The sequence below is a fragment of the Colletotrichum jinshuiense genome, chromosome 4 (assembly GCF_051148585.1).
Source record: "Colletotrichum jinshuiense chromosome 4, complete sequence".
In the NCBI taxonomy this organism is placed as follows: domain Eukaryota; kingdom Fungi; phylum Ascomycota; class Sordariomycetes; order Glomerellales; family Glomerellaceae; genus Colletotrichum; species Colletotrichum jinshuiense.
In genome coordinates, this window is record NC_139311.1 from 3,897,970 (window position 1) to 3,921,218 (window position 23,249).

At 54.1% G+C, this 23,249-nt stretch overlaps 8 protein-coding genes across 8 annotated transcripts; 4 read left to right on the forward strand and 4 right to left on the reverse strand.

Annotated features, from left to right (window-relative positions):
* Window positions 1-1,147: 1,147 nt before the first annotated feature.
* EsH8_IV_000963 (YEATS domain-containing protein YAF9) lies at window positions 1,148-2,018 on the forward strand (the record flags this gene model as incomplete). The annotated part of the gene is made up of 2 exons (XM_083265853.1): window positions 1,148-1,388; window positions 1,447-2,018. The coding sequence occupies 2 exons, from the start codon at window positions 1,148-1,150 to the stop codon at window positions 2,016-2,018; spliced, it is 813 nt and encodes a 270-aa protein (XP_083124748.1).
* A 2,174-nt stretch (window positions 2,019-4,192) lies between these two features.
* On the reverse strand, window positions 4,193-6,364 carry EsH8_IV_000964 (ERMES complex subunit MDM34; the record flags this gene model as incomplete). Its single annotated transcript, XM_083265854.1, has 2 exons — window positions 4,193-5,599; window positions 6,098-6,364. 2 exons carry the CDS (start codon window positions 6,362-6,364, stop codon window positions 4,193-4,195), a joined length of 1,674 nt encoding a protein of 557 aa, XP_083124749.1.
* Window positions 6,365-9,291: 2,927 nt separating this feature from the next.
* On the forward strand, window positions 9,292-10,486 carry EsH8_IV_000965 (inositol-pentakisphosphate 2-kinase-domain-containing protein; the record flags this gene model as incomplete). The annotated part of the gene is made up of 2 exons (XM_083265855.1): window positions 9,292-9,526; window positions 9,585-10,486. The coding sequence occupies 2 exons, from the start codon at window positions 9,292-9,294 to the stop codon at window positions 10,484-10,486; spliced, it is 1,137 nt and encodes a 378-aa protein (XP_083124750.1).
* A 553-nt stretch (window positions 10,487-11,039) lies between these two features.
* EsH8_IV_000966 (nucleoside transmembrane transporter FUN26) lies at window positions 11,040-12,487 on the reverse strand (the record flags this gene model as incomplete). Its single annotated transcript, XM_083265856.1, has 2 exons — window positions 11,040-12,237; window positions 12,303-12,487. 2 exons carry the CDS (start codon window positions 12,485-12,487, stop codon window positions 11,040-11,042), a joined length of 1,383 nt encoding a protein of 460 aa, XP_083124751.1.
* A 1,114-nt stretch (window positions 12,488-13,601) lies between these two features.
* Window positions 13,602-16,006, forward strand: EsH8_IV_000967 (uncharacterized protein; the record flags this gene model as incomplete). Its single annotated transcript, XM_083265857.1, has 2 exons — window positions 13,602-13,735; window positions 13,852-16,006. 2 exons carry the CDS (start codon window positions 13,602-13,604, stop codon window positions 16,004-16,006), a joined length of 2,289 nt encoding a protein of 762 aa, XP_083124752.1.
* A 1,708-nt stretch (window positions 16,007-17,714) lies between these two features.
* Window positions 17,715-19,643, forward strand: EsH8_IV_000968 (glycosyl transferase family 90-domain-containing protein; the record flags this gene model as incomplete). The annotated part of the gene is made up of 2 exons (XM_083265858.1): window positions 17,715-19,495; window positions 19,568-19,643. The coding sequence occupies 2 exons, from the start codon at window positions 17,715-17,717 to the stop codon at window positions 19,641-19,643; spliced, it is 1,857 nt and encodes a 618-aa protein (XP_083124753.1).
* Window positions 19,644-20,364: 721 nt separating this feature from the next.
* On the reverse strand, window positions 20,365-21,817 carry EsH8_IV_000969 (RNA polymerase II-associated; the record flags this gene model as incomplete). Its single annotated transcript, XM_083265859.1, has 2 exons — window positions 20,365-21,494; window positions 21,547-21,817. The coding sequence occupies 2 exons, from the start codon at window positions 21,815-21,817 to the stop codon at window positions 20,365-20,367; spliced, it is 1,401 nt and encodes a 466-aa protein (XP_083124754.1).
* A 649-nt stretch (window positions 21,818-22,466) lies between these two features.
* EsH8_IV_000970 (protein retrieval receptor) lies at window positions 22,467-23,163 on the reverse strand (the record flags this gene model as incomplete). The annotated part of the gene is made up of 3 exons (XM_083265860.1): window positions 22,467-22,552; window positions 22,606-23,023; window positions 23,095-23,163. 3 exons carry the CDS (start codon window positions 23,161-23,163, stop codon window positions 22,467-22,469), a joined length of 573 nt encoding a protein of 190 aa, XP_083124755.1.
* Between the last annotated feature and the right edge of the window lie 86 nt (window positions 23,164-23,249).

Below are 23,249 nucleotides of genomic sequence, written 5' to 3' on the forward strand. Positions count from 1 at the left end.
CCGACCGACGTGGGTAGAGAGAATCCCGGGTTCGGCGTAAATCACCGCTTGCCAATTTCTTCCGAGGTGGTTCGATGCCGTTCGGCGCGCGGTGCAAAGTCATGAAATCATCATTCGCCGAAAGCTCCCCAGCTCCCTGGTGAAATCTTCCAGGGGTTCTGACGCAGTGCTACATGTGCAGCTACAGGGGTGGGAGCAGCATACATCGAAGCTCCCTATTGGCGAGATTCGATTCGGAGTGGCTACCACTGCGCTGTGCCTGGACCTGAGCCGGGCCGTTTTTGGCAATGAGACACTGGAAACATCCACAGTGACGCATTCCTACGAATTCCATATGCGTTCCGTTGTGGTGAGAAGGAGAGATGGACCGCTTGGAACCCGGCTCTAACACATGGCTCGCAGTATATGTTTATTTTGCTTATTGCGTCGGCTGCTCAGGAATATTTTTCACCTTGACCTCCAGCAATCGCATAGTCACTGCCGAGTGTCTCCTGGAGGGCCTTCCTGGAACCAAACCCCAAACTGGGCCCTGATAGGACAAGAATATTCAGCTTCAAGATGAGTATTAGTTGAAGGGAATGGAATATATGACCTCCGCAATGTGTTTTTATCAAGGTTCTTGAGCTGATGTCGACGTTGTTGCACCATTGTTCTACCTCGCCCTATCTTCTCCAAAAGTCTTTTGGCAGAGGCCATAAGGTTGAGTCCAGCAACGGCACAGCAAAAGCTGTCATGCTCTCCATCCCTCACAGTTCGGCGTGCAAGTAGAGCAACCTCTTATTGGTTTATTTCCCTTTCCGGGTTCTGTTCAGAACTGGCACATGTATCGTTCCTTGAACTAGTAGTATTCTTAGAAACAAACCTCGGGAAAGCCCCGTCGACTCGCAGCTTTTGGTACCTGGAGGCAAAAGTCTACTTGGCAGGAGTGGACCCGAGATTCGATCGTTGTTGGATGGTTCAATTCGCGACCCACTTTAAACTTGATGTAAGGCTGTCAAGGTCGGCTGCAGGAACCATCTCGCCATCTTGGCCCATCAACCAATTTCTCTCCACTACATCCTCAGCTCAACAACACCACTTACGCTCTTCTCCGTCTCTCGAACAGAATACACCGTATCGATTGGACTCCTCCCCAAAGCAAATCAATATGGCGCCGCCCAGCAGCCTCGGCAAGCGCGTAAAGGGCACCCAAATCAAACGGCCATTCATCTACGGCACCACCGCCCGCCCCTTCGACCCCGAAACCAACCCCAAGCCCGAAGGCGTTCCGGAAGACCACACCCACTCATGGGAGGTTTTTGTCAAGGCCATAGATGACACCGACATCTCCTACTGGCTGCGGAGAGTCCAGTTCAAGCTACATGAGTCTATCCCCAACCATGTGCGCAGTATGCCGTTCCTACACCTAGCGCTTTTCACGAGTGCTCCCTTGCTAATCCCTGTTAGTGATTGATGGCGAACCGGGAAAGCCCTTCTTAGTACAGGAAACCGGATGGGGAGAGTTCGAGATAACTATCAAGATGTACTACGCTAGCGAGTCCGGAGAGAAACCTCAGACGCTATACCATAACCTGCGCCTCCACCCCTACGGCAGGACTGATGCAGAGAAGGAGCAGATGCTGCGCCAGAACGATGGCGAGATCCGGGCATGGTCCTTTGACGAACAGTTGTTCAACGAACCGTACGAAGCATTCTACGAAATCCTCACATCTGGCGCGCACCCCAAGGGCCACCCTGTTGGTAAAGGAGGCAAAGGCAAGAACAAGCCAATTCCGCCACTGCCGGAGAAGACCTCAAACGTTCAGGTGGCGTGGGAACGAAGCGCGCTGTTGCCGGCGGTAAACAAGCCTGGCCAGCCTTTTAGTCTGGAGACGCAGCAAATCGAGGTCAAGAAGCTTAAGGATGCCGAGACCAAGGTGAAAGAGATGGCCAAGCAGCAACTGGAGACTCTCAAAGAAAAGGAAGCTCAGCTGGCTGCTCTGAAAGCAGAGAACGCCGCGGCTGCGTCGGCCAGTTAGAAACCGCCCAACGCAGAATTGAGACGACCAGTTCGCAAGGCAACCACAGCTAACCAGCAAGGCCAGACGAAGGAAGAGGAGAGGATACGACGTGTCAAGGCAGAGTTGGAGAACATCTGCGGCAAAGACTAGGGGTTCGGAGAGCAGGGTGTGGACTTTGTCAACGGGAAGTCCGTTGCCAGCAAAAAACGCATTGCAGAAACCAGAGAACGCCCCGAACCACTCCCGACGAGGAAACGCTATCACTCGGGGTCGTTCCACCCTCGACTTTGCCTACGAGGCGGAGACAGCAATGCCACCAGACCGGATCCCTATGATGCAGATACCAGTTCCGCAGGGAACGAGAGCACTCTTGAAGATGATTCGACAGATGAGGTTCTCGACACGCCTCCCCCTGGACCCGAAAACGATATGATTCTTCCCGCGAATCCAGCTAGCCCTTTGATCGAGGACCACAACATACCACATATTGGACATTTTTCATCGCCCGCGCCGATGCATCTTCGCGGATCTGATTGCATCAGCGGCAGCGGCATATTCCACGTTGATAAACCACAGTCTCTCATGGGGGCCTGGCGACATAGTTTCGTTCATCAGTTCAAAAGACCATCCCCCGCCGCTGATACCACATTCGATGGTGGCCTGTTGCATATTAATACAAGACGAGCCGCCGAATTTCGGGGAAGACTCCCGCCACCTTTGCGCCGCACTCATCGTTTCCTACCTTATTCCACGCACGAAAACACCGACTGGGGACCTCGGAATGATTGCCCAAGATCCCGGAATCCTATTGATCTATTCCTATCAAAGGATAGTGGGCAGACTGGCGTCGAGTCTGGATCTAGATCATCCGCCGAGAGTCACTCGGAGGGGAAGCTCGAACCTCCCCGCTTGATATGCCATAGAAGTTACTCGGCTCCTGGCGTTGGTCAGTTTTGGTCGGCGCTCGACATTGGAGGAGATTTACTGCCTTCTACTAAGCGCCCTGTGCAACATAGTCCGCGGAACCACTGGTCGTCAAAACTTGGCGCCACCTGTCCAAACCCTATGTTGCCAGTTCCCAGCGGCATACATACAGACGTTGCGCAGACCCCCAACATCACTGTGACGGACGAAGCAGGCTCAACTGTTGAATGGGTGGAACGACTTACAGGTGCAACTACTCCGGACCCGCCCATGCCTGATGCGACTTTCAGCGTTCTTTCCTCGTCCAGCAAGCGTAGCGAAGCGCCGACGGAGGAGGAATTGCCACGGAAAAGGACGAAGATTGCACATAATAACAAACAGGACAGGCATGTACAGTTGTAGGAGCATGTCCCCCCAAACGGCTGAGAGCTGGGCGAGCGCGGCATTGTGCAAGAAAAAGTGCAACGAGTAGTGGTCACAGCAGCACTGGTTGGCGAGGTGGCTATGACGTTACGTGTTTAGGATTGGACAACAGTATGCATAGAAGATGGGAGTTTTTTTTTTCTTCTGACATGCCTAATTGACATGTTCATTTCGCCATGAAACTCTTCTGAGCCAGGCTTTTCGCAAAAAAATAGTGATATCCACTATGTTCCTTCCTGTCGCACCCCCTCCTTTACTTACCAGCGAGGCAAACCATATTCCAGCAACCGCCCCTTCTACCCTTTCCCTTGTGTTTTCCACACCAGCTCTATCCATCCGTCCCTCGAGAACGGTGGGGTTGATCGCAAAAAACCACACGGCAGACAAATGAAAGATGACTGTTCTGTATGGGGGCGCGCCTAGAATGCGGCCCCCGGAAGCACTGATGACTCGGCAACAGCCCGCCTCTATATCTAAGAGGCTGTTTTGTTCATCAGCGCATGACGAGCACGGTTGGTGGCCCCCTTAATCCCAACCCGAGAATCCAAAAAATAACCAGAGAGAGGCCGTTTCTCCGATTTGAGCCCATTCTTTTTTTGGTACCATAATCCCCCCTTTCCTTCGAAACGCCATGTGGTATATGCACATTAACACTGACAACACGAATTTAGAAGAGCGATGCTTCCGCTCTTCTTGAAAAACAAAAATCGACGAGTTTCCCCTAAACGCCATGCGAGGAGGAAGTGATAGGATAGACAGAAAGGAGATGCAGCCCAGCACTGTGTAAAAATGCCGGGGTTTGTACAGATTGCACAGTACAAACCAACTGGCGATAAGCAGATGGTTTAGGTTGATGCTTCGTAGGCCGGAGGCGGGACGTCTTCCCGCTCGTCCCAGAGGGTCGGGTGGCGGCTCTTCTCATCGTAGACGCGACGGGCAATCTCACCTGCCATCTTCATGATCCAAGCCTGCTCGTATACAGACGAGGTATCAGAGGAAGCGGCTTGGGGCGGCTTGTTGGTGTTGTTGGCTTTCTCGCTGGGGAAAGCGCTGGCCTTTTCAGCCGACTGAGGCTGAGACTTAGCTGCAGACTCGGCTTCGCAGGCAATATCCAGTTTAATGGGTACGCTAGGCACCTCCTTGGATGCATTGTAGAAATCCTGCACCAGAGGCGGCCGAGTAGGAACGTGCGCCTTCTCCATGGGACTGAAGCGGACCTTACTAGGAGTCGACTCTGCCAGGTTCGCAAGGGCCTCTTCCTCTTCGGGGTCCTCAGCAATCGTGCTTGACATGAGGGGCTCAGTGGAAGGGCCAATAACGGAAGCAGAGTCGGATGCCATCTCTGAGTAGTTCTCACTGTCCTCGGGGGTAGTGTTGACTTCGCTCTTCGAGCGTCGGAGGTTGACGACCCTCGTCTTCTTCTTACGACCAGCATACGACTTCGACCTGATGCCAGCACCCAGAGATAATCCAGTGGTGGCGGAGTTGAGGCTGACCATCGATGGCCGCGAAGGAAGATGGCCGTGAGCGGCGCTACCAGTATCAGAGAACGTATACGTAGTGGAGCTCCCATGGAAAGAGTTCGTCTTGGATAAGCTAGGCGTTGCTGTCGGCGGGGTGCTGCTTGGTTCGGACACTGCAGGTCCAGTCCAAGCTCGGAACACTACGTCACGAATGCCTGGTGTGAAGAGAGAAAAGGTGCGGTGGGAGTCATTCAGAGCAGCAAGCCTCAGCAGATTCTTCTGTGAGAAGAGCGACTGGACCTCTGGCCCTCCCTCCAGCGACAGCGACGAAACTTCGTTGGCATCGAGAAGATTGCCGTTCGCATCGACAGGATCCAACGGTGGGCTTGCCAAGGGATCAACCTCGGCTTCCTCTGTGTCCTCCTTGGGCGTTTCCTCTTCCTTGGGCAACGCATCGGGACACCATAAGCGCAGCGATAGTCGGTGGATAATGGCAGGGAGCTCATCCATCATCAGGTTCCTCAACTGGGCCTCGATAGTGCGCTGCAGATAATCGCGCACGAACTGGATCGAATCAAAGGTCGAGGAGACCTTGAGCGACTCGAGCGGGTCATTGCGGAAGACCAGGGTCAAACCCTTTTGCCTGGAGAAGACCAGGATGATGAAGGCTGAAAGCTTGATCTCAGAAAGCGTTATGGACAGCGGAATTGTCAAACCCGATGCCGCCGCCAATGGTTGCGGAGATGTGAACCCTGGCTTGGAAGACAGGTAGGTGTTCAGTGGATTTGCCTGTTTGTTGGTATATTAGCACTGTTATGACGCACGTCCATTTCGTAAGGGCCGAACTAGTAGCCCGAGACGCGGATCCCAGACAGGCAATTTCAGAATCAATGCAAAGACGCGGGTAGAGGGAAAACGTTTGGTGAGGGAAAAACAAACACCGGGATGTTTGGGGTAACAGCAATGGAAACGGGTGGAAATGAGGTGACATGGCGAATTGCCGATGCATTGGGAAAAGCATCGCTTGGTGCTGTCTCGGCTTCGGGATGGGGGAGCTCCAGTCATTCCAGACACTGGTATGGAAGTGAAAGCGCGAAGGGGAGCGTTTGGGTGCAATGCGTTCTCAAGGAAACGATTATGTTTCGGTTTCTTGAGGCTTGATGCTGTGCAATTGTGGTGGAGTTGCAATGGAGAGCTCATTGACGAGGCTGGGGAATCGAGCTTCCTCTCCAGTCCCGGGTGAGGTGGAAAGGCGAAAAAAAAAAAAGACGTAAAAAATCGGCATACCTGAACCCGGGTTTTCAGCGTCAGGAAGGCGTCGCCAGAGTAGCACATCTTGAATATGCCACGAAACCTATCCTCCGCAATGTCGCCTATCTCTAGGATTTCCAACTCCGGGGGTACGGAGCCCAGGTTGAATTCGGTAACGAGGATGTCATCGACGATGATCGGGGGCTTCGGCGATTTATTCAGGGCGGTCGTGAGCATTTCTCGAGCGCGCTGGTAGAACTCGGCGTCGGCCGTGAGCGGCGACCAGTTGAAGTTGAAGGCCATGTTGAAATGGCGTTTAACTGCGGCCAACCATCGAAGGGTGAGGTGGTATGGGCCGGATGGCCTGGCAAAGATAGGGAGAGGTCGATCGGGAGAGGCTCGCTATGCAATCCGTAGTCGACGATGGAGCTCCGGGAAGACGTGTGGTTCGTAGGAAAGGAGGACGGACTTGGTGAGGAGCAATGCAATTAGATGGTAAAGTCCGGGGAAGAGCTGTGGGAGTGGGAGGAGAATGGAGGGCGCTGTAGGTGTTGGATGGATGTAGATCAAGCCTCTGGGCAGTGGTGGTGCGTGTGTGCCTTTTCCGCCGAATGACGCTGGTCGGGTGGACTATGTATCTCTCGGGAAGCAGAGGGAATACTCGGAGGTAGGTGGTGCGGTGCGGCCTTAGCGCGGATTTTTTTCTCCCGCCTGCAAAATTTCTGATACTTTCTGACCGACTTGCAACTCCTGCGAGTGTCGCGTGCAAGAGGGCGACTGGGTGGAGCAAAGGAGGAGCGTGGGTGGATGGGTGGGTGGGCGGCACAACGGCTGCAGCGTGACGGGCGCGCCCAAGTCACGGTCCAGGCAAAAAGGAGGGAGAAAATACAGAGTAGGGAGGGACCGGAGGGGGTTGGCCCCACTACTCTGCGAGTGGCTGCAACCCTCACCCTGCTTTTAGAGGTTTGGGCCGGTCCTTAACGGCGCACAGGTAGTACCTACACAAACTGGAGCCTGTTACGGTAAGGAGTTAGGAGCAGCGCTGAGGGATGTGCTAATTATGCGCCGGAAGTGATGCTGGACCAGTTGCCTGTGAGCGAAGCAGACGATAGGGGCAGATTGGCGGTTATGCAAGTGGCCCGAGGCCTCCATCAGGACCATCAGCCATTTCAAGGCAAGGTACCATCTGCCGTCCGAAGCCCCGAGGTATCACAGATGGCCGAAGCGATGCGACTGGCAAATCTCGCCAAAAGCACTGAGGGACAGGGCGGTGGACGATTTAGAGTTGGACCTCGTTCTGACAAGCGCGAACCATCTGGGGAACGGGGTCGCAAAGAGTCTTCAGCGAGATCTGGCTCTTCAGCCCTTTGTGACGACCGTTTCGTTTAGGGCAAACCCCGCTCCTCTGGTGGCATTGCATCGTATTGGGTTCTTGCCCTCTGCTGGGCCATTGCATCTTGGGCCGATCACGGGTGACGGGTTGTCAGCCAAGATGGGACGACTTCGACAGACATGTGGCCCGACATCAGGGCACTCTGTGCAAAAAGCACGAGGTGGCAGCCAGGAATCCCGAAAACAACCAGAATAGCAGGGAGCACTGCCCGTCCCTGTTCGGCGGATGCATCTGCATGAAGGTTGAATCTGGAAACCAAATGACATGGCCTTGTTCCATCCAGCGGTGACCATGCAAACAAAGCCGTCATTGCACACCGCGATGCCCGTCTGCTGTCAGCCAAGGCAGGGGGAGGCCGAGGCGTCAAATCACAGCGCAGGCATTCCTCTCGGGTCCAGTGCTCACCGTCCACTCGTTGCCCAATGCCCTCTTTTCCTCTCTTACCGTCTCCCGTCCAATGCCATCTTCCCCACAGGCCATGCTTCGTGTCCCCAGTCCCTTGATTCTGTCCCCGCAATGTTCCGCCCATCGGAGGAAGGGAGCTTGGAAGCCAACTGGCGATGCCGTAAAGGAAAAATAAAAATAAAATAAAACCCGGCGCAATGATTCCTGGGCTTTTGAAGCCTGCCGGTGGGGTCGGCCCTGACACGAGCCCATCCGCTCCCCCACTGTACAGGCCACTGTTCGGTGCTCCTCCGGCACAGTCCGGCCGAAGAGTCGCGTCGCACGCACGGGGCGGTTGGCGGGCGATGGATGCATCCATTCTGCCTTTGCACAGCACTCACGTCAAGCATGTGGAGGCGACGCGTGCCGTAGCAATTGTTGGATCGCATCTTGAACCACTGGACCCTCTGTAACTCCGCGTTCCCATTTACAATTGCGCACTAACTGAACCAGCCTCCCACGAGTTCCTGGGGTAAAACTTAGGTAACACAAGGGGCCAGCCTCTGTCAACGCTCTCGGCTTAATCATGACAAAGAAGCCGCGGCTTCCTCTTGCGGAAAGAGTCATTTGCCGCCTCGTCAGGGTCTGCTGAACCAAGGAAGTGCCTGTCTACGGTACCTAGTTCGAGAGAAACTCAGCTCTCCAGCGCCAAAAAAGCCAACTTTTTGCTCCACACCCGAAAGGGAAAGTCTGTCGTCATCCTTGGATACCGCTGGCTTCTCGAGGACAACAACAACAACCCAGGACAAAAAAAAAAGAAGGTCCGTCGTACACAGCAACAGACGCCAAATGGAGCCTCGGCAGCAACATACAAAATCTCAACTTAGCAAGGAGAACGGACTGGGCCAACGGCGCGCTCTTCCGATACTCGAATTTGTCGTTTTCGAGTGGGGAACAACTAGTTAGCTGACAGCTGACTCTCTTCCCCCCTCCTTCCCAGTGAGGCGCATCCTGTCTGGCTGTCTTGCCTCATATCCACGGCAAGAATCAAAGCCTAATCCGGAAAGATTGGAGGCGAAGAGTAGAGGCAGCGGGTTGGAGACAGCAATCTGGGGAAACCGCGTGAGCAGGACCGGTAGTGCCCCCGGTTGTAGTAAGCCTTCTTAGTCCACCGTGGAAAGCACTTGGACGACTTTTCCGCCTACCACATTTCAACAACACAATTCACCATGAGCGTGTCTCCAATATTCGCCTACCCATCATCGATTAATACGGTCGTCACGTAGGACCGATCTGGTCGCCTTGTCCGCCTCATTTTTGTCCAGGCACATATATCACCATCTCAGCACCAGCAAACTTTAACGGTCTAGCCAGTATACATTCTGACCCAAACTCTTCGATTCCAGCAGCAGAAACACCATCATCGCACAGGCGCTGGTCCCAATCCATCATCATGGAGATACTTAGTCTTTCCTCGGCATCGGCAACCTCGGAGGATCTGCCAGGGAGCCCCTCGGGCAAGCTCTTCACCATGCAGGTGGTGTTGAAGGAAAAAGTCCATGTTAGGCCCTGGACGCACGCTGTGTATGTCGGCGAGGGTGCTGCCAACGTCTTATTCAGGCCATTTCTCTACAAGAAGGTCGGGAAGCAGCAAAAAGAGGATGGAACTGATGCCGACCTGTTGACCCGTCAGTTCAGATGTCTTACCCCGGACGTCGACCATTCCGAATCGCTAACATCAAGCAGATTACCTGATGAGAGTAGCAAAGGAACCTAAAAGCGCCGATAAACCGTTCCACCTAGCAAATGTACAATTTGAGTACTTTTGGAAGAAGATCGTCCCCCTTTTTGACTCCCGCGAGGACATGTTCGTGCAGGTGAGAATGGCAAACATACCGCCTGAAGCTGTCATACACTTGCACAAGTACCTGGAGGCTTTGAACACTGCAGTCGGACCCATGGCGGAATTTCAAAAGCGGCCGCGGAAGTTCGTGGGCGACAGAATCCACAACTGGTGTTTGGTCCTCTTGGTCGAAAACATGCTTCCGAGAGCAGATGACGAGCGTGTTGTTGAGTTCAAGCCCAAGTGGTTAGCCCAGTCACCAACGGCCCCGAAGAATGCCAACACATGCAGATGCTGCGCCCTTGCGTCCAGGAATTTCAACAGGACCCAAGAGGCGAATGTCGGCCCGGAAAGGTACCCATGCCCACTATGGCTCGACCCCGAAAGACCGACACCGAAAGGCAAAGAAACCGTCCGTCAGAAGACGATCGCCCGCCTGTTCAATGACAGCAAGGAAGCCCCAGCCATATACGAGCTGCTGAAGAAGACGCATATTCTCACAATGTTGAAGCGCCTCCAGATTGAGAAGGATGCCCATGGGCCTTTGCGGGCCAGCAAGGACGACGAGGAGTTCAGTACCGCCATGACGTTACGAGATTGCTCCCTTTACATGCGATATCGTATCAAGGATAACGGCAAGGAAACAGTGGTAGTCGAGGGGTCTTTCGAGGCGAAGCTCGCTGATCTGGACAAGAAGAACGCGGATTGGAAATTTGCCGAATGGCAAGAAAAGGAACGGGTCTTGGTTGAGGAGGGGTGGTATACCGGCCGCGGGCAGATGAAGAATTGCGCCCTCCAGGTCTGAATGGATCAGATTCCCATTATGACTGGACCTATCGGCTCATGCTTCCTCGAAGACGAGACTTGTGAGCGAGTGTCTTGGATTGTACAAACAGTGTATAAGTATCGTGTATAAAAGCGTAATGTAATTCAGCAACATTTGATATTCGAGAGCAACGGTTCTAGAGTAATAGTGTTGAACACAAGCAAAGGGGGAGCACTTCTATCGATGCAACATCAACATGAAATTATTGACAGACCGCCAAGCTTTGGTTTCAGCAGTACAGTCCCGCACACTCAGAGTGGTTTTCTCAGCCATGTATGGCTGTGAAACAACTTATGCAAATTTGGTTTTCTCATTTCGGGATGTGTCTTCCCTCTGCTGATGCGATGATGCTGACTGCATTAATATTCACACATGCCTCGGCCAGCCCCCATAAAGCAAAAAATGTTCTATCGTGACATGCAAACCATCATGGTTGCTCTCGTGCGTCATGTACACCAAACTCCGGTCCCAATTTCATAACCAGACCCATGCAAAAAAAAACACATGCACCGCGTACGCCGTATATCTTACGCTAGATACCGCCAACCGTAAAGCTCAAAAGACTACCAGTCGTCAGACCAGCAACGAGACACAGGCCCATGAATCCGCCCGTGGCCTCACGCTCGCTTTCATCGACCCACTCGCCAGCCGCCATCATGCAGCTCGAGCCCAGCCAGCCGTTGGTCAGACCGAACAGGAACTGCACAACGAAGAGGTAGAAGAAGTCGCTGCTGATTACCGCGCCGCGGCCGCCGATGTTGCAGAGCAGATACAGCGGCAGGAAGCCGATGCGGGCGAGACTGACAGCGAAAAGGGCTGCGGGGCGGTGACGCAAAGAGAAGGGGAGAATCGTTGACATGCGTCCAGACAGATCGCCCAGATTCCAGGCAAAGAAGGCGAGTGGGATGAAGGCCGCCGGGCGGAAGAGAATGCCGGTCGGCGACTTCTCGTCGCCGGGGTAGCGGATGGAGAGAATCTTGCCTGTGAAGACGGGGAAGAACATGGCAACGGAGAAGCACATGAATATGGCGCCCGCCAGCCAGTGCAGCTTCTTCAGGAGGCGAAGCGGCGAGACAACCTTTCTAGCGGCGCGCTCGGCCTCCTCGACGGAAGCAAGAGACTCGGCCATGTGATCGACCATGCGGTTCTCTACGATATGGTTGTGGCGGCGGACTAGTGGAATAAAAGCCACAAGTGCTGAGACGGATACTGCAACTGCCGCAAGGAAGTAGACGAAGGCCGAAGAGCTGGAAGACCGGATGTTGTCTTCTGCGTCGGCGGCGTCTTTTTCCGGCACTACGAGGACGGTAAGGACCTGGGCGATGGGGGGTAGCACGCCTGCGACACCTTGACCGGCCATTAGAGCTTGCATGTATTCTGGGCGCCCGAAAGAGGCGGCAAAGGCAAAGGCGCCGTTCTGGATTAGGCCTGTGGCCCATGAGCTGGATGCTACCATGAGCAGGATAAAGCCCAGGTATACCGAAGGCGAGGCGTCGAGGAAGATGGAAGTAGACGCCGTCAAGAGGGAGAAGATTCCCGTGTTGAGGAGCAGCGCAAGGTTAATACGGAAGGGGTACGAGGCCGAGTATTGGATATTGGTGAGGATGAGCATCGCCGTCAGGTTGGTCAAGGTCGAAACAGTGAGGATGGCGGACTGGAAATTCTGTGAAATCCAGACGTCGGACTGGAATCGGACTTGGAAGTAGGGAGCGGCAGCGAGGAACATATTCCTGTGTTAGAGTCTGTTAGGACATGCGCGTACCTGGAGAAGAGGGGGGAAGGCTTGTTCACGTACCACGCCCATAGCATCGCCATGCCCAACCAAGCGAACATGATGTACTCCGTCCAAGAAAACGGTACCTCATCTTGATCTTCCAACGGCGCGGAGCCCCCGAGTTCACGACCCTCTTCGGCCAGAGGTTCATACTCCTGACGATCAGGCTTATGGTGCCTCCCCAGCAATTCCCTGATACGATCCATCTCGTTGTCTGTTGTTCCCTCGTGGAAGTTGCTATGGAGATATAGCTCAGCCTGAAAGAGCAACTTTGTTCAAGTATTCGGGGCCTGAGTAGTTGCTTGCAGTATCGTTATCGACAATCTCGAAGGGTGCTGGGTGTGAGCAGGGTTATCGCGTTGTCGAAGGAAGCCAGCCCGCTTGCCGGCCACCGAGTTTCGGGGTTGTCGTGGTGGAGATCCTGTCAAACACCCATTCACTGTCCCCGCATGCGCTCCGTTGATAACCCAATAATGAGTAAAAATTAAACATAAAAAGAGGTGGACTGTATAGCGTTTCCAGTAAACAACAGGTTTGTACCGGGAGGGTGCGCGTGTATGTTGAGAAACAGACGTGCTTTGGGGGAAAGAGAGACAAGCAATCATGTGCCGCATTCACCAGATTGCCGTCATCCAGTCGGATAGTGGAGAAGTCGATGACCACGCGCCGCACATCTGGATCTGGGGATCGGGTCGGACGGGCGTGGGGGGGTGCTGATTACCTCAGCAAGATCATGCTGTTTGTCGCTGGGCCACAAGCGGGCCCCTACGCTGATGTGGTGGAAGGTTAAACAAGCTTATTCCTGGGCCAAAAACGTCCCAATCTCGACCTGCTTCAACCTTATCCTACAACCATTGTCGTATAAGGCTTCCATATACACTAATGTGCTGTAATATAACGATGGCGCAGTTAATGTGTGCGCATGCACAGCCTTATTTATCCATTCTCTAAATGGCCAGGGATCAAACGAAAGGATCCATTCGGTGCTACACACCAGAGAATCATGATACGGCTTGGATCCTCAGGGTCTTGAGGCAAATCTACAACCAATCCATTGCCTCTATACCAGCATAAGCGCCGACCCAAAGCTGACATGTACGGATTTATATCGGTGCCTAGTCAGCACCCTGCACAGCACCCCTGCTTGTTAGCATCCAAGGTGCCTCCTGTTTGGGGGCCAACAAGGCTGCGTTATAAGTTATAAAAAAAAAGGGTACTAAATGTCTCGATATTCGCGACTGGACTTTAAATCCATGCGTTTTCTTTCTCTTTCTTGTTTTCGGCTACCCGAAGTATCGAGAGAATTGCAGTAATTACACGATGACTGAAGTTCGGTTGGCTGGTGAGATGGGAGAACCTCTCGCACCTCTCCTTCGGCCTCGAAACGGGAGTCCACCTGGAAGACGGTCGTCTCACGGAGGATATGACTCGCAGTATAGTAAAGAACCAGAGAGGTGAGTCGGGTGTTCTTGTTACTCTCACGATCTCAAGCCTGATTAGCCTTATGTATTTTGGCAGTGTTGATCATGGTTGCGCTGCCATTTGTGCTCGACGTGCTGACCCGAGCTAGCAACTATGAGCAAAGAACTCCCTACGAAGTTTATGAAGGACGGTTCAGCTTCAGGACTATTCTTCAGAGCACTCTCAAAGCATGGAGTTTTCATTCTCTGTATCGTCTTTTCTACAACGTGCGACACTCGATTCGCACCCAAACGAAGGTCGTTATCTTTAAGAACCGGGCAATGGTCACTCTTGCTATTTTTGTTCACATCCCTCCCATCGTCGCTACTTGTTTTATGAGCTATCTCGTATTCCACGAACATTGGATTGGCGCGGACCTCACAACAAACCGCAGTTGGGACAAACAGGCGAATCTTCTCGTCCAGTTCGCTGCAAAACTACTCGAAATCATGATTGTCGGTTCCCTTACAACCATGATATTTACCTTCGTACGGCGGGAGGTGACGCTTGGTGAGGGCGCACCGCTGGCAGCTTTCTTTGCAGGGAGTAGTTTCAGTTCCCCCGAGTTCTTGTGGTCGGACGGGCTCTTTGCAATGCTGAGAGGCCGCTTTTCTTCAATATGGAAAAAGGTGTTTTTCCTGTCGTTCCTGGTCATATGTTGCCTGCTGGCAGTGGTTGTCGCACCCGCAACTGCAACTGTTTTGACACCACTTAACGACTGGTGGATGATGGGCGGATCATGGGTCTACATCGACAAAGCAGGCAGAAGCATATATCCCAGAGCCCTCACCTCGGCCGATACTGTTGCCGGCCAAGTCTGTGAAGTTGCTGGCAATGTAGACTGTCCTTCAGCCGGCTGGGACTCGCTGCAGCACTTGATGAGCTACTTACCAGACCAGGCTGTTCTCAACGTCACCCAAGGGTCATACATTCGGATACCGGCGCTTTTCCCACTTGCAACACCAGAGTCGATTTTGCAGCTGTCAATGTCCGTTCGTGAACCTGGGTCTCCGCGTGGTTGGTCGGAGTCACGCATGACACTACCGCATCGTGTGACGGGCGCGACCCTCGCCGCGACAACCATGCTCTGGCAAAATGCCCTCACGTTGATGGATACGAGAGAAAAGAAGTACTACCGGGGTTCAGACTATCGCTATTCAACATTCCAGGAGCTGGCCTCCATGGAAACCAGATGCCGTGTTACGATGGCCAACAACAGTACAACGTTCGCCAATAAGGCGCCTATTGTTTTCCCAGAAGTGCGCAACGAAGCTTCCTTCAAGAATAACACCGACGATATGGTGATTCAAAACTGGGCTACAGAGATTTTCCGGACAAATCTGAACAGTTCTGTCCCGCAACTGGCCTTCTTTGATATCGACCCCGAAGGCGACCTGGCTGCCAACGCCTCTATCGGTGCCGTCGTCTCCCTTCCACGGAAAGGGGGGAATTCTGCATTCTACGGTTGTCTGACCAATGCCGAGTGGATAGGGGCGGACACCTGGATCAACATAGACAATCATGTCCGCACAAACGATTGGCCATTTGTGGTGTCTTGGAAGCCCACCCGAGTGGTTTCTATACGCACGTCCTTCGCCAACCTTACCAATCCGCGTGTCGACACAGAGGGCACTACCGTCTTCCAACGCCTCGCTGCCGCCGCTGGGTTGGTCAACTCGGACCTAGGCCTGGACTGGAGCATCGGACATGTCGAGACGCTCCTAAATGCCATGCTTACCAACGGCATGGCTCGCACCGCTCCCGCCGCTTCCCCCATCATCACGCTCAAAGACGCTGACGGTGCCTGGTGGCGTAACTTTTTCCCGCGCAACAAACAGTTCGGTTTCCCAGAGTCTGGGACGGCGTTCGACGTGACAAAGGCCCGCCAGGACGTGTCCCAGAAGCTGCACTTCCGCGCCGAGATGAAGGGCTTTGCGTACTCGGCCAGCGATGATACGGTGCGCTACTCGATGATTGGATTGTTTGTGTACTGTGTTGTTGCGGTGGCTTTCATCGCGTGGAGCCTGGTAGCAGGTATCACGAGCTCGAGCTGGGAGTCGACGCCGGAGTTGATAGCGCTGGCGATGCGGAGTCCGCCGCCCGGAGACGAGAAGATGCCTACGAGCATTTTGGAGGACACGAATGCGTTAAGAGAGAGGTATTGTATCATTGCCAATGGGGCGGATGTGCTCTTGCGGCCGATGGATGGCGAAGAGAGGGTCCCACAGGAACTGAGGGTCAGACCGAACGTGATGTATAGGTGATGGAGACGACACACCTCGAACTCGAGCACTCCAGGCAGCACTTTGTCTTTTCGCCCAGTAGCTTTGGGAGTGTCGTCTTCGGCCAATGGTTACCAAATTGTCCTTTCCCAGCAACGACCTTAGGATTACATTCTATTTGCTCGCATGTCCAGATACGACCGGTAGACTCGCTGCTTCTGCTAACCGGATTCTCCAGAAAGCCCTGTCAGTGCTGTCGTCTTTGGGTCTATGCCTACATGGATGCCTCGGTGAGATAGACCTAGATGCTTCACCTTGTGCCTCACCGTACTGCCTAAATTGGCAATATGCCCAAGGCCCATTCTGCGACCTCCACGTGATGGCCAGACGCTGCGATGCAAGTATGTTATGCATATTTGCGATATCTCAAGAGAAACTATGCTCCGCTCTTTGCGCTTTCACGGGTTCGGCCGTAAGGTTGTGGCCTCCACGTGATGGGTTGTTGATGCGATGCAAGTATGTCATGCATTGGTTTTCTGGCCAGTATCTCAAGTAGCTAGCAGCAGTATAGTATTGTCGCCAAGCCTGGGTTTAGAGTTTTCAACTCGATACGACCAACAGTTGCCCACTTTGCATATATTATGAGACTCGGACAGGGCAGAGATGAGGTCAGCGTTCCCCGGCTACGTGCATCGGTTTGCGGGCCGTTGAACCCCATGGAGCTTATTCCTTTTTCCCCTCCCTTCTTCCCTCTCCATCCTTGCTGTTTTCCCCACGGACTGTCAATTTTGCCCCTGTCATAGTATGTGTATGTAATGTACGGATAGTTTTGCCAAAGATGAATGGTGCCTTCCATATCATATATGTTTACAAAACTTCGAACGAGGCTGTAAATCTTTATGATTTTAAATTTTACTAAAACAAGATATATATAAGAAAACAAGCAATTTGATGTCGGGAGCCCCATCAGCCTTGCTAAACATGTCTCGTTGGATGTCACCATCATCCGAACCTGTGCCACAGACGTTTGAAACACATGCGCAAAGACAATGTCTTTGTCTCCGCTGCCATGAACTGCCCAAATGTTTGGTGGAATACTGTTTTGGTCGAGGATCTTGCAGATTTGCGCCTCAGGTACCGGAGTTCGATTAGCGTCTCGCTAGCCGCTGGTAAAATTCCGACAGAGTGGTAATTTCAGAGGGGAAGGGAGTTGGGAAATTCCGTTTGGGGGTTTGTCTCGATTCTCCAAGCACGATAGGTGGCGTAATTCAATGAAGGGAGGAAAAACACCCTAGTCGCCACAGTTGATTACTTTCTTTATCGGTCCTTAAGGGTACGGAGCCCAAGCTATTTGTGGCCTAGGGATCTCCAATTACACCCCTGTCTCCTTGCGCGGCGCCACTGAGCGGACGCGTTCCAAGCTGGACCTTTCTAGACGTTTTTTAGGGGCACGTTTTTAGGGGCACGTCAATCAATCACCTGCCAACAGAGCGTCCGCCCGGCCTCGATCGAAAGTCTGGTCGCACTTGCAACCACCTCAAGCACCACACACCTCTCACTCCATCGACACATTACGAGGCTGCACCTTTCGCTGGGGTCAATGTTTATTGATGCGATGAGGCGCTGAACAGTATCCTTTTATTTTCGCCCTTATCGACGGAAAAAGGTCGTTTCCTACCAACCATTTCCCCGAAAGCACCCGGCCAGCCCTTGACGTAGCCCGCCGCGAGGGGCAGGCGACACCACCACCATGCGCCGTCGCCAATGGACGGCGGTCGGCCTCGTCGTCTTCCTGACCATCTGCGCATTCTCGATATTCAGAATACCGGCTGAGAAACGACCGACAGTGCCCATCGGGGGCTCAGCTAAGTCCCCTCCGTCTTCGCAAGAACACCAGAAACCGGCCGCCGACGATGCTGCCCAAGGGGCACCTTCCGACAAGCGACCTAAGCCCGCGTCCGGCACCAGCTCGCATCCGATGTGGCACCTCATGACGGGCGCCGAGAAGGAGTTTCAGCAGACGGTGAAGCGGCAGTCCAAGACGCTGGAGGACGCCGTCAAGGAGTACAGGAGGCGCTATGGCATTCCTCCGCCGCCCAATTTTGACAAGTGGTTCGAGTTCGCAGTGGCGAACGGCGTGCAGCTCATTGATGAGTTCGACATGATAAATGAGATGCTCACTCCATTTTGGGGTCTGAAGCCGGCAACGATACGAGAACGGGCAAAGGAGGCACTCGGCTTTGACAACGCGCTGATCGGTATGCTGATACGGGACCACAAGATATCGCACATCCAGGGCGGCCAGGACTGGCAGCGCGAGGCCACCTCTGGAATGATCCAAAAGTTCATACAGCACCTGCCCAGCATGGACATTGCCTTCAATATTCACGACGAGCCGCGCGTAGTGGTTCCCCACGAGGACCTCGCCCGCCTCGTCAACCGTGCCAAGGACGTTAATATGCCCAAGGCGAATTCGGCCGCGAACCCAGAAAACGCGTTCACGAAGCGCGCGGCAGGTCTCGGCGACGGCAAATTCAACGAAGAATACAAGCGCACCCGCTTCAACCGCTTTGCTCACCAAGCGATCTGGACGCACTCCCGCATGTCCTGCCCGCCCGATAGCCCCGCACGCGGTCTCGAGGAGGATGAGCTCGCGGACGACCTGAGTAAATACGGGGTCAGCGAGCTTGGCTTCGTCTACAACGTTACCGCCATGTCTGACGTCTGCCTATCTCCCTCCCTGAGCTCGACCTACGGCTTCTTTGACCGCCCCAATGCCTACAATGTCGTCCACGACCTCTTCCCCATCTTCTCCCAGTCCAAGGTCTCTTCTTACAATGATATCCTCTACCCGTCCCCTTGGTACTGGTACAACAAGGTCGCCTATGATGAGTCCAAGGATATGTCCTGGGAGCAGAAGCAAGATCACCTCTACTGGCGCGGTTCCACGACTGGGGGCTTCTCCCGCAACGGCGGATGGCGCCGCCAGCACCGCCAGCACTTCGTCCAAAAGATCAATGCCGCCGACCAGGCGAAGATATACACCAACCGCGGTGATGAGAAGGACCCCAAGTGGGAGGTCAAGGAGGTACCACGCGGCGACTACCGCGAAATCGTCGACGTTTTCTTTTCGCATGTCGGGCAGTGTGACCCGGGCGACTGCGACGCCCAAAAGGAGTTCTTCAAGATCCAGGGCCACGCCGAGCAGCAGGACGCCTGGAAGTACAAGTACCTCCTCGACATGGACGGTAACGCCTTCTCGGGCCGCTTCTACGCCTTCTTGAAGTCGCGCTCCCTCGTTTTCAAGTTCGCCATCTTCCGCGAGTGGCATTTTGAGTGGCTCCGCCCCTGGGCGCACTACATCCCTCTGAGTTTGCAGGGCGATGACTGGCTCGAGGCCGTACGCTTTTTCGGCGACGGCGCACTGGGCCGCAACGAGGCCGAGCGCATGGCGATCAGCAGTCGCGAATGGGCGAACAAGGTGCTTCGCAAGGAAGACATGGAGGTCTGGTTCTTCCGGCTTCTCTTGGAGTGAGTACCTTTACCGAGCTTCCAATGCTGCCCTCTTAGATATGATGCGGATTGCTAACTCTCACGCCACAGGTATGGCCGCGTTATTGACGACAAGAGAGACACCATCGGTTTTTCCGTCGGGGCCGTTCCGCTTCCGGCAGCGTAAATATTCAGCGTTGATTAGGGGCCCGATTGCCCTTCTTGTTTGATGTTGTTTCTGCTATATATATGCATTTCCCCGGGGGAAACCGGAGTTATCTGGTAAAATATGAATACCGGGGGTTACCAAAGTGTGTGTGCGAGCCGCCGCGCATATTGCTGCTGCTTTTGTTCCTATACCACGTCTCGTGTGGATATTTTGTGCCCCGTTCGGTTCCGAACAATTGTATGATGGGCGGGATGAGATGGGGAAAGGCCGCAATGTCTCATAAAGTCAACAACAGATAGACTCGTACATACTAATTAAAGCATCATGACCTCACACCCGGTACAGCAGCCCCTCGCCTGCTCCGTACGCTTGCGCGCGGGATGTTTCTGTCTGTGTATCGGAAACTTTCCCTCGCCGAGGCTGACTACGGCAGCATCCTGCCGCACTTCTTTGGGTTCCAGCCTGCCGACCCACAACCAGTCCAAGCATCGGTACGCGGACTTCTGGGCTGAGACCACGGGGGAAAGATTAAGTTCATCCTGTGTGATTCTTTCTTCTCAAGTGCTCCGTTATCTAGATGGCCCCCTTTGGAACCCCTTTTCACATTCAACGCCAATGGCCTGCGAAAGAACTGATGTTACAACGACCATGACAGCTGCGGCCCTGCTTTCAAGAACTCCCTTTTCAACTACGCGCAGTTTCATGGCACCCTCATGCCCTTCGTGCTTTCACCTCGCCCTCAATCCTCATCTTCCTCGTCGCCGTCGGCGTCGTGGTCCGAGGGCGTTCCTGGCGCTGCACCCTCGCCGTTGCCCTCAACCGGTGGGAATGGATCCTGTACCTCTTCGACATAGCCTATCGGCTTATCCTTGTACCGCTTCATGTTCTCCCGAGGCGCGCCCTTGGGGTCGGTGATGGATACCTCCACTTCGTTGACAACCTGTGTCTCGTCCTCCACCTGACTCAACGTGCGCGCAATGTTCTTGGCACGCTGAGGACGGATAGTGGTGCGCTGAATCACCGGGTAGTAGTAGGCGGCCTTCTGTTTACTGCCAGACGGTTCCTCGTTGAAGGCGAGAATGACCTCCTCGCTATACTTGGTGTTGTGGTCCAATTCCGTCTCCTTGGTTGTTTCATAAGCACGAAGGCGCGAAAACTGAAAGCAGCCACTGTTGCCGCTCTTGTGTGTATACAGCGAGTCATCATCATGGTCGGGGTTCTCCGGGTCGAACTTGGCCCGAAAGTTATCGCCCGCATTTTGGGTTGCGGGGAGGAAGAAGCTGTAGTCCATCAGGTTGGCGGGTTTGGGGCATCTGATGGGATCGCGCTCGTGCGCTTCGAGTGCAGCTTGGAAAGCCTCGTTCTCCTCAGGGCTCCTGTCAAGAGGGCGGAGCAGACCGCTGAGCAGACGGCGGTCGTACTTGTTGGAGCTGGCCACCGGGTTCGTGAGGAGTTTGACGGTGACATACGCGCCGGAATCGGGGAAGGCGTCATGATCGGGCAGCAGAGGGAAAGACTGCACGAGATGGACAGTGGGTTTGCTCGGATGACGATGGCGGCTTGGGTTGCTAACGAACCGCTCGGCGTTCTCAAAGCTCTTCTCGATCTTGCGTCTGATGGCAGCAGGCGAGTCTTTGTCCGGCTCTGGGGAGCGGCGCTTCTCTGCGCGCTTAATCTTAGGGTTTATGAAGGCTCCTGTGGCCGCGACGCCTCCCTTTCTAGGTGTTACGGAGGAGATGTATTCGGTTCTTCGGAGGAAGGAGACCGATGCTTCGGCGGTGCTCTTGGCCCGGCCCAGGGTGGACAGCGGTCGAAGCAGAGCTCTGTCGTGGGGGTGAACGGGGGGAGGGTGCGAGGGCGCTTGAATAGCTGCATAAATGTTAGTGTTGCTCTTTGAATCGAATGATGAGGTCGCGTTTACAGCTCTCGTCTCCGTCAAAGATACCAGGCATGCCCACCAAGTCCAAGGGCATGCCCAGCTCCGCATCGACCTCGATGTTCAGCGGTTGCTCTCTCGCAAGACGAGAGGCAAACCCAGGCGTTGTGTATTGGCCGCTGGCAAGGCCAGTGTTGGGAATGTCGAGCAGCTTGGGCGGGTTGGGAGGCGGCGGCAGGGCATTGGAGTATCGGATTCTGGCGATGAAATCCTGATGGATCATGCGCTCGCCGCCGCGAGGCGCTGAGGACGACATCCTGACTTTTCGATCGTGATTCGTAACAGCACCGATTGCGATCGTGCACTGGATAAGATTGAGGGAGAGGGGGTGATTGCTTCGACAATTGGCGGAGGGGACAGGGTCGCGGTCGCGTTGACTAGGAAGGTGCAAGTGGCCCGGAAAAGTTCCACGAGGCTGAAGTTCGGGCGAGTTGCGCCAACGCCCGGGCCGCGAGCCTTATCGACTAACTTATCGGACGAAGAGCACCAGCACCATGCTGTCACTCACAATAGCTAACGAGCCAATACCGCGATATGACTGGGAAAAAAAAGCAGACAAATTCGTCGTTCTCTATTACAATACGTAGTATGAGATGAATGATTTCAAAGCAAAACCGTCACTCATCAACGGGGCAATGGCTCCCGACCGTGCAGGAACGCGTCCTGATGCGCCCCGTGTAGTTCGCCGTCGCAACCGTCCATGCTCTCATACAAGCGCCAATCTTTCTATACATACATCCCCCTCCTTTCGTCACCGTTCAAACTCGTCAAAAGTTGTATTCATCCTCGCATACTGTCTATTTTTTTGCGTGCCTAGACTTACAAATGTCCTCGCCTTCAGCGCCTGACATCGACCCGTCTCGTTAAAACTTCCGATCCGTCGCATCGTTAAGGGACGTACTCCTCTAGGAGCTGTTCTTGGCGTAGTTCTTCTTGCCAAAGGTGAAGGGAACGTAGCGGTACTTGATCATGTGCTGGATTTGCTTGCGCACTAGATAGGAGGTCAGCTTGCGTCAATACTGTCGCGACGGGGAGGATACGCACTCGTCAGGAAGAAGAGGATGAACCAGTACATGACCAGAACGGGCCAGAAGACGGGGACGTTGAAGATCTCCCACCAACTGCAGAAGAAGCCGATAAGGATCGCGCGGGTGGCCCAGTACCAGAACTTGAACTCAGGGAGACGGCGGATAAAGGGGCGGAACTCCTCGTCCTGCTTGGTGGGGAGGGTGCCCACACTGCCATCCTCCATATCGTTGTCTAGCGCCTCATTGGAGGGGTCGAACTTGGGCTGCAAGAAAGCCAGGAAGAGGTTGAGAAGGTAGATGCCGAGGGCGTATGCGACGATGTACCAGCCTTGCGCGATGAAGACGCGGGCAAAGAAGACGAGGAGGCAGACTCCGGTGGAGACCCATCTATAGAGCACAAAGGGCGTTGACTGATCGAGGAGCGCTTGGTATTGCTTCACAAAATGTTAGCCAAAGTTCGCCAGAGCATGGCGGAGTTGCATCGTTGAATTCGGGGCAGTCTTACTCTCTGGAGTCGGGAGGTGTGCGCTGTGACTGAGGAGAACGCAGTCTGTTCTGGCTCGACGGAGTCCATTTTGGGCGAGAGTTGCTAGGTTAAAACTCTAGGAGCAAAGTCGTGCAAGGAGCTAAAGATGCACAGTTGTGATGCCGCGAATATTG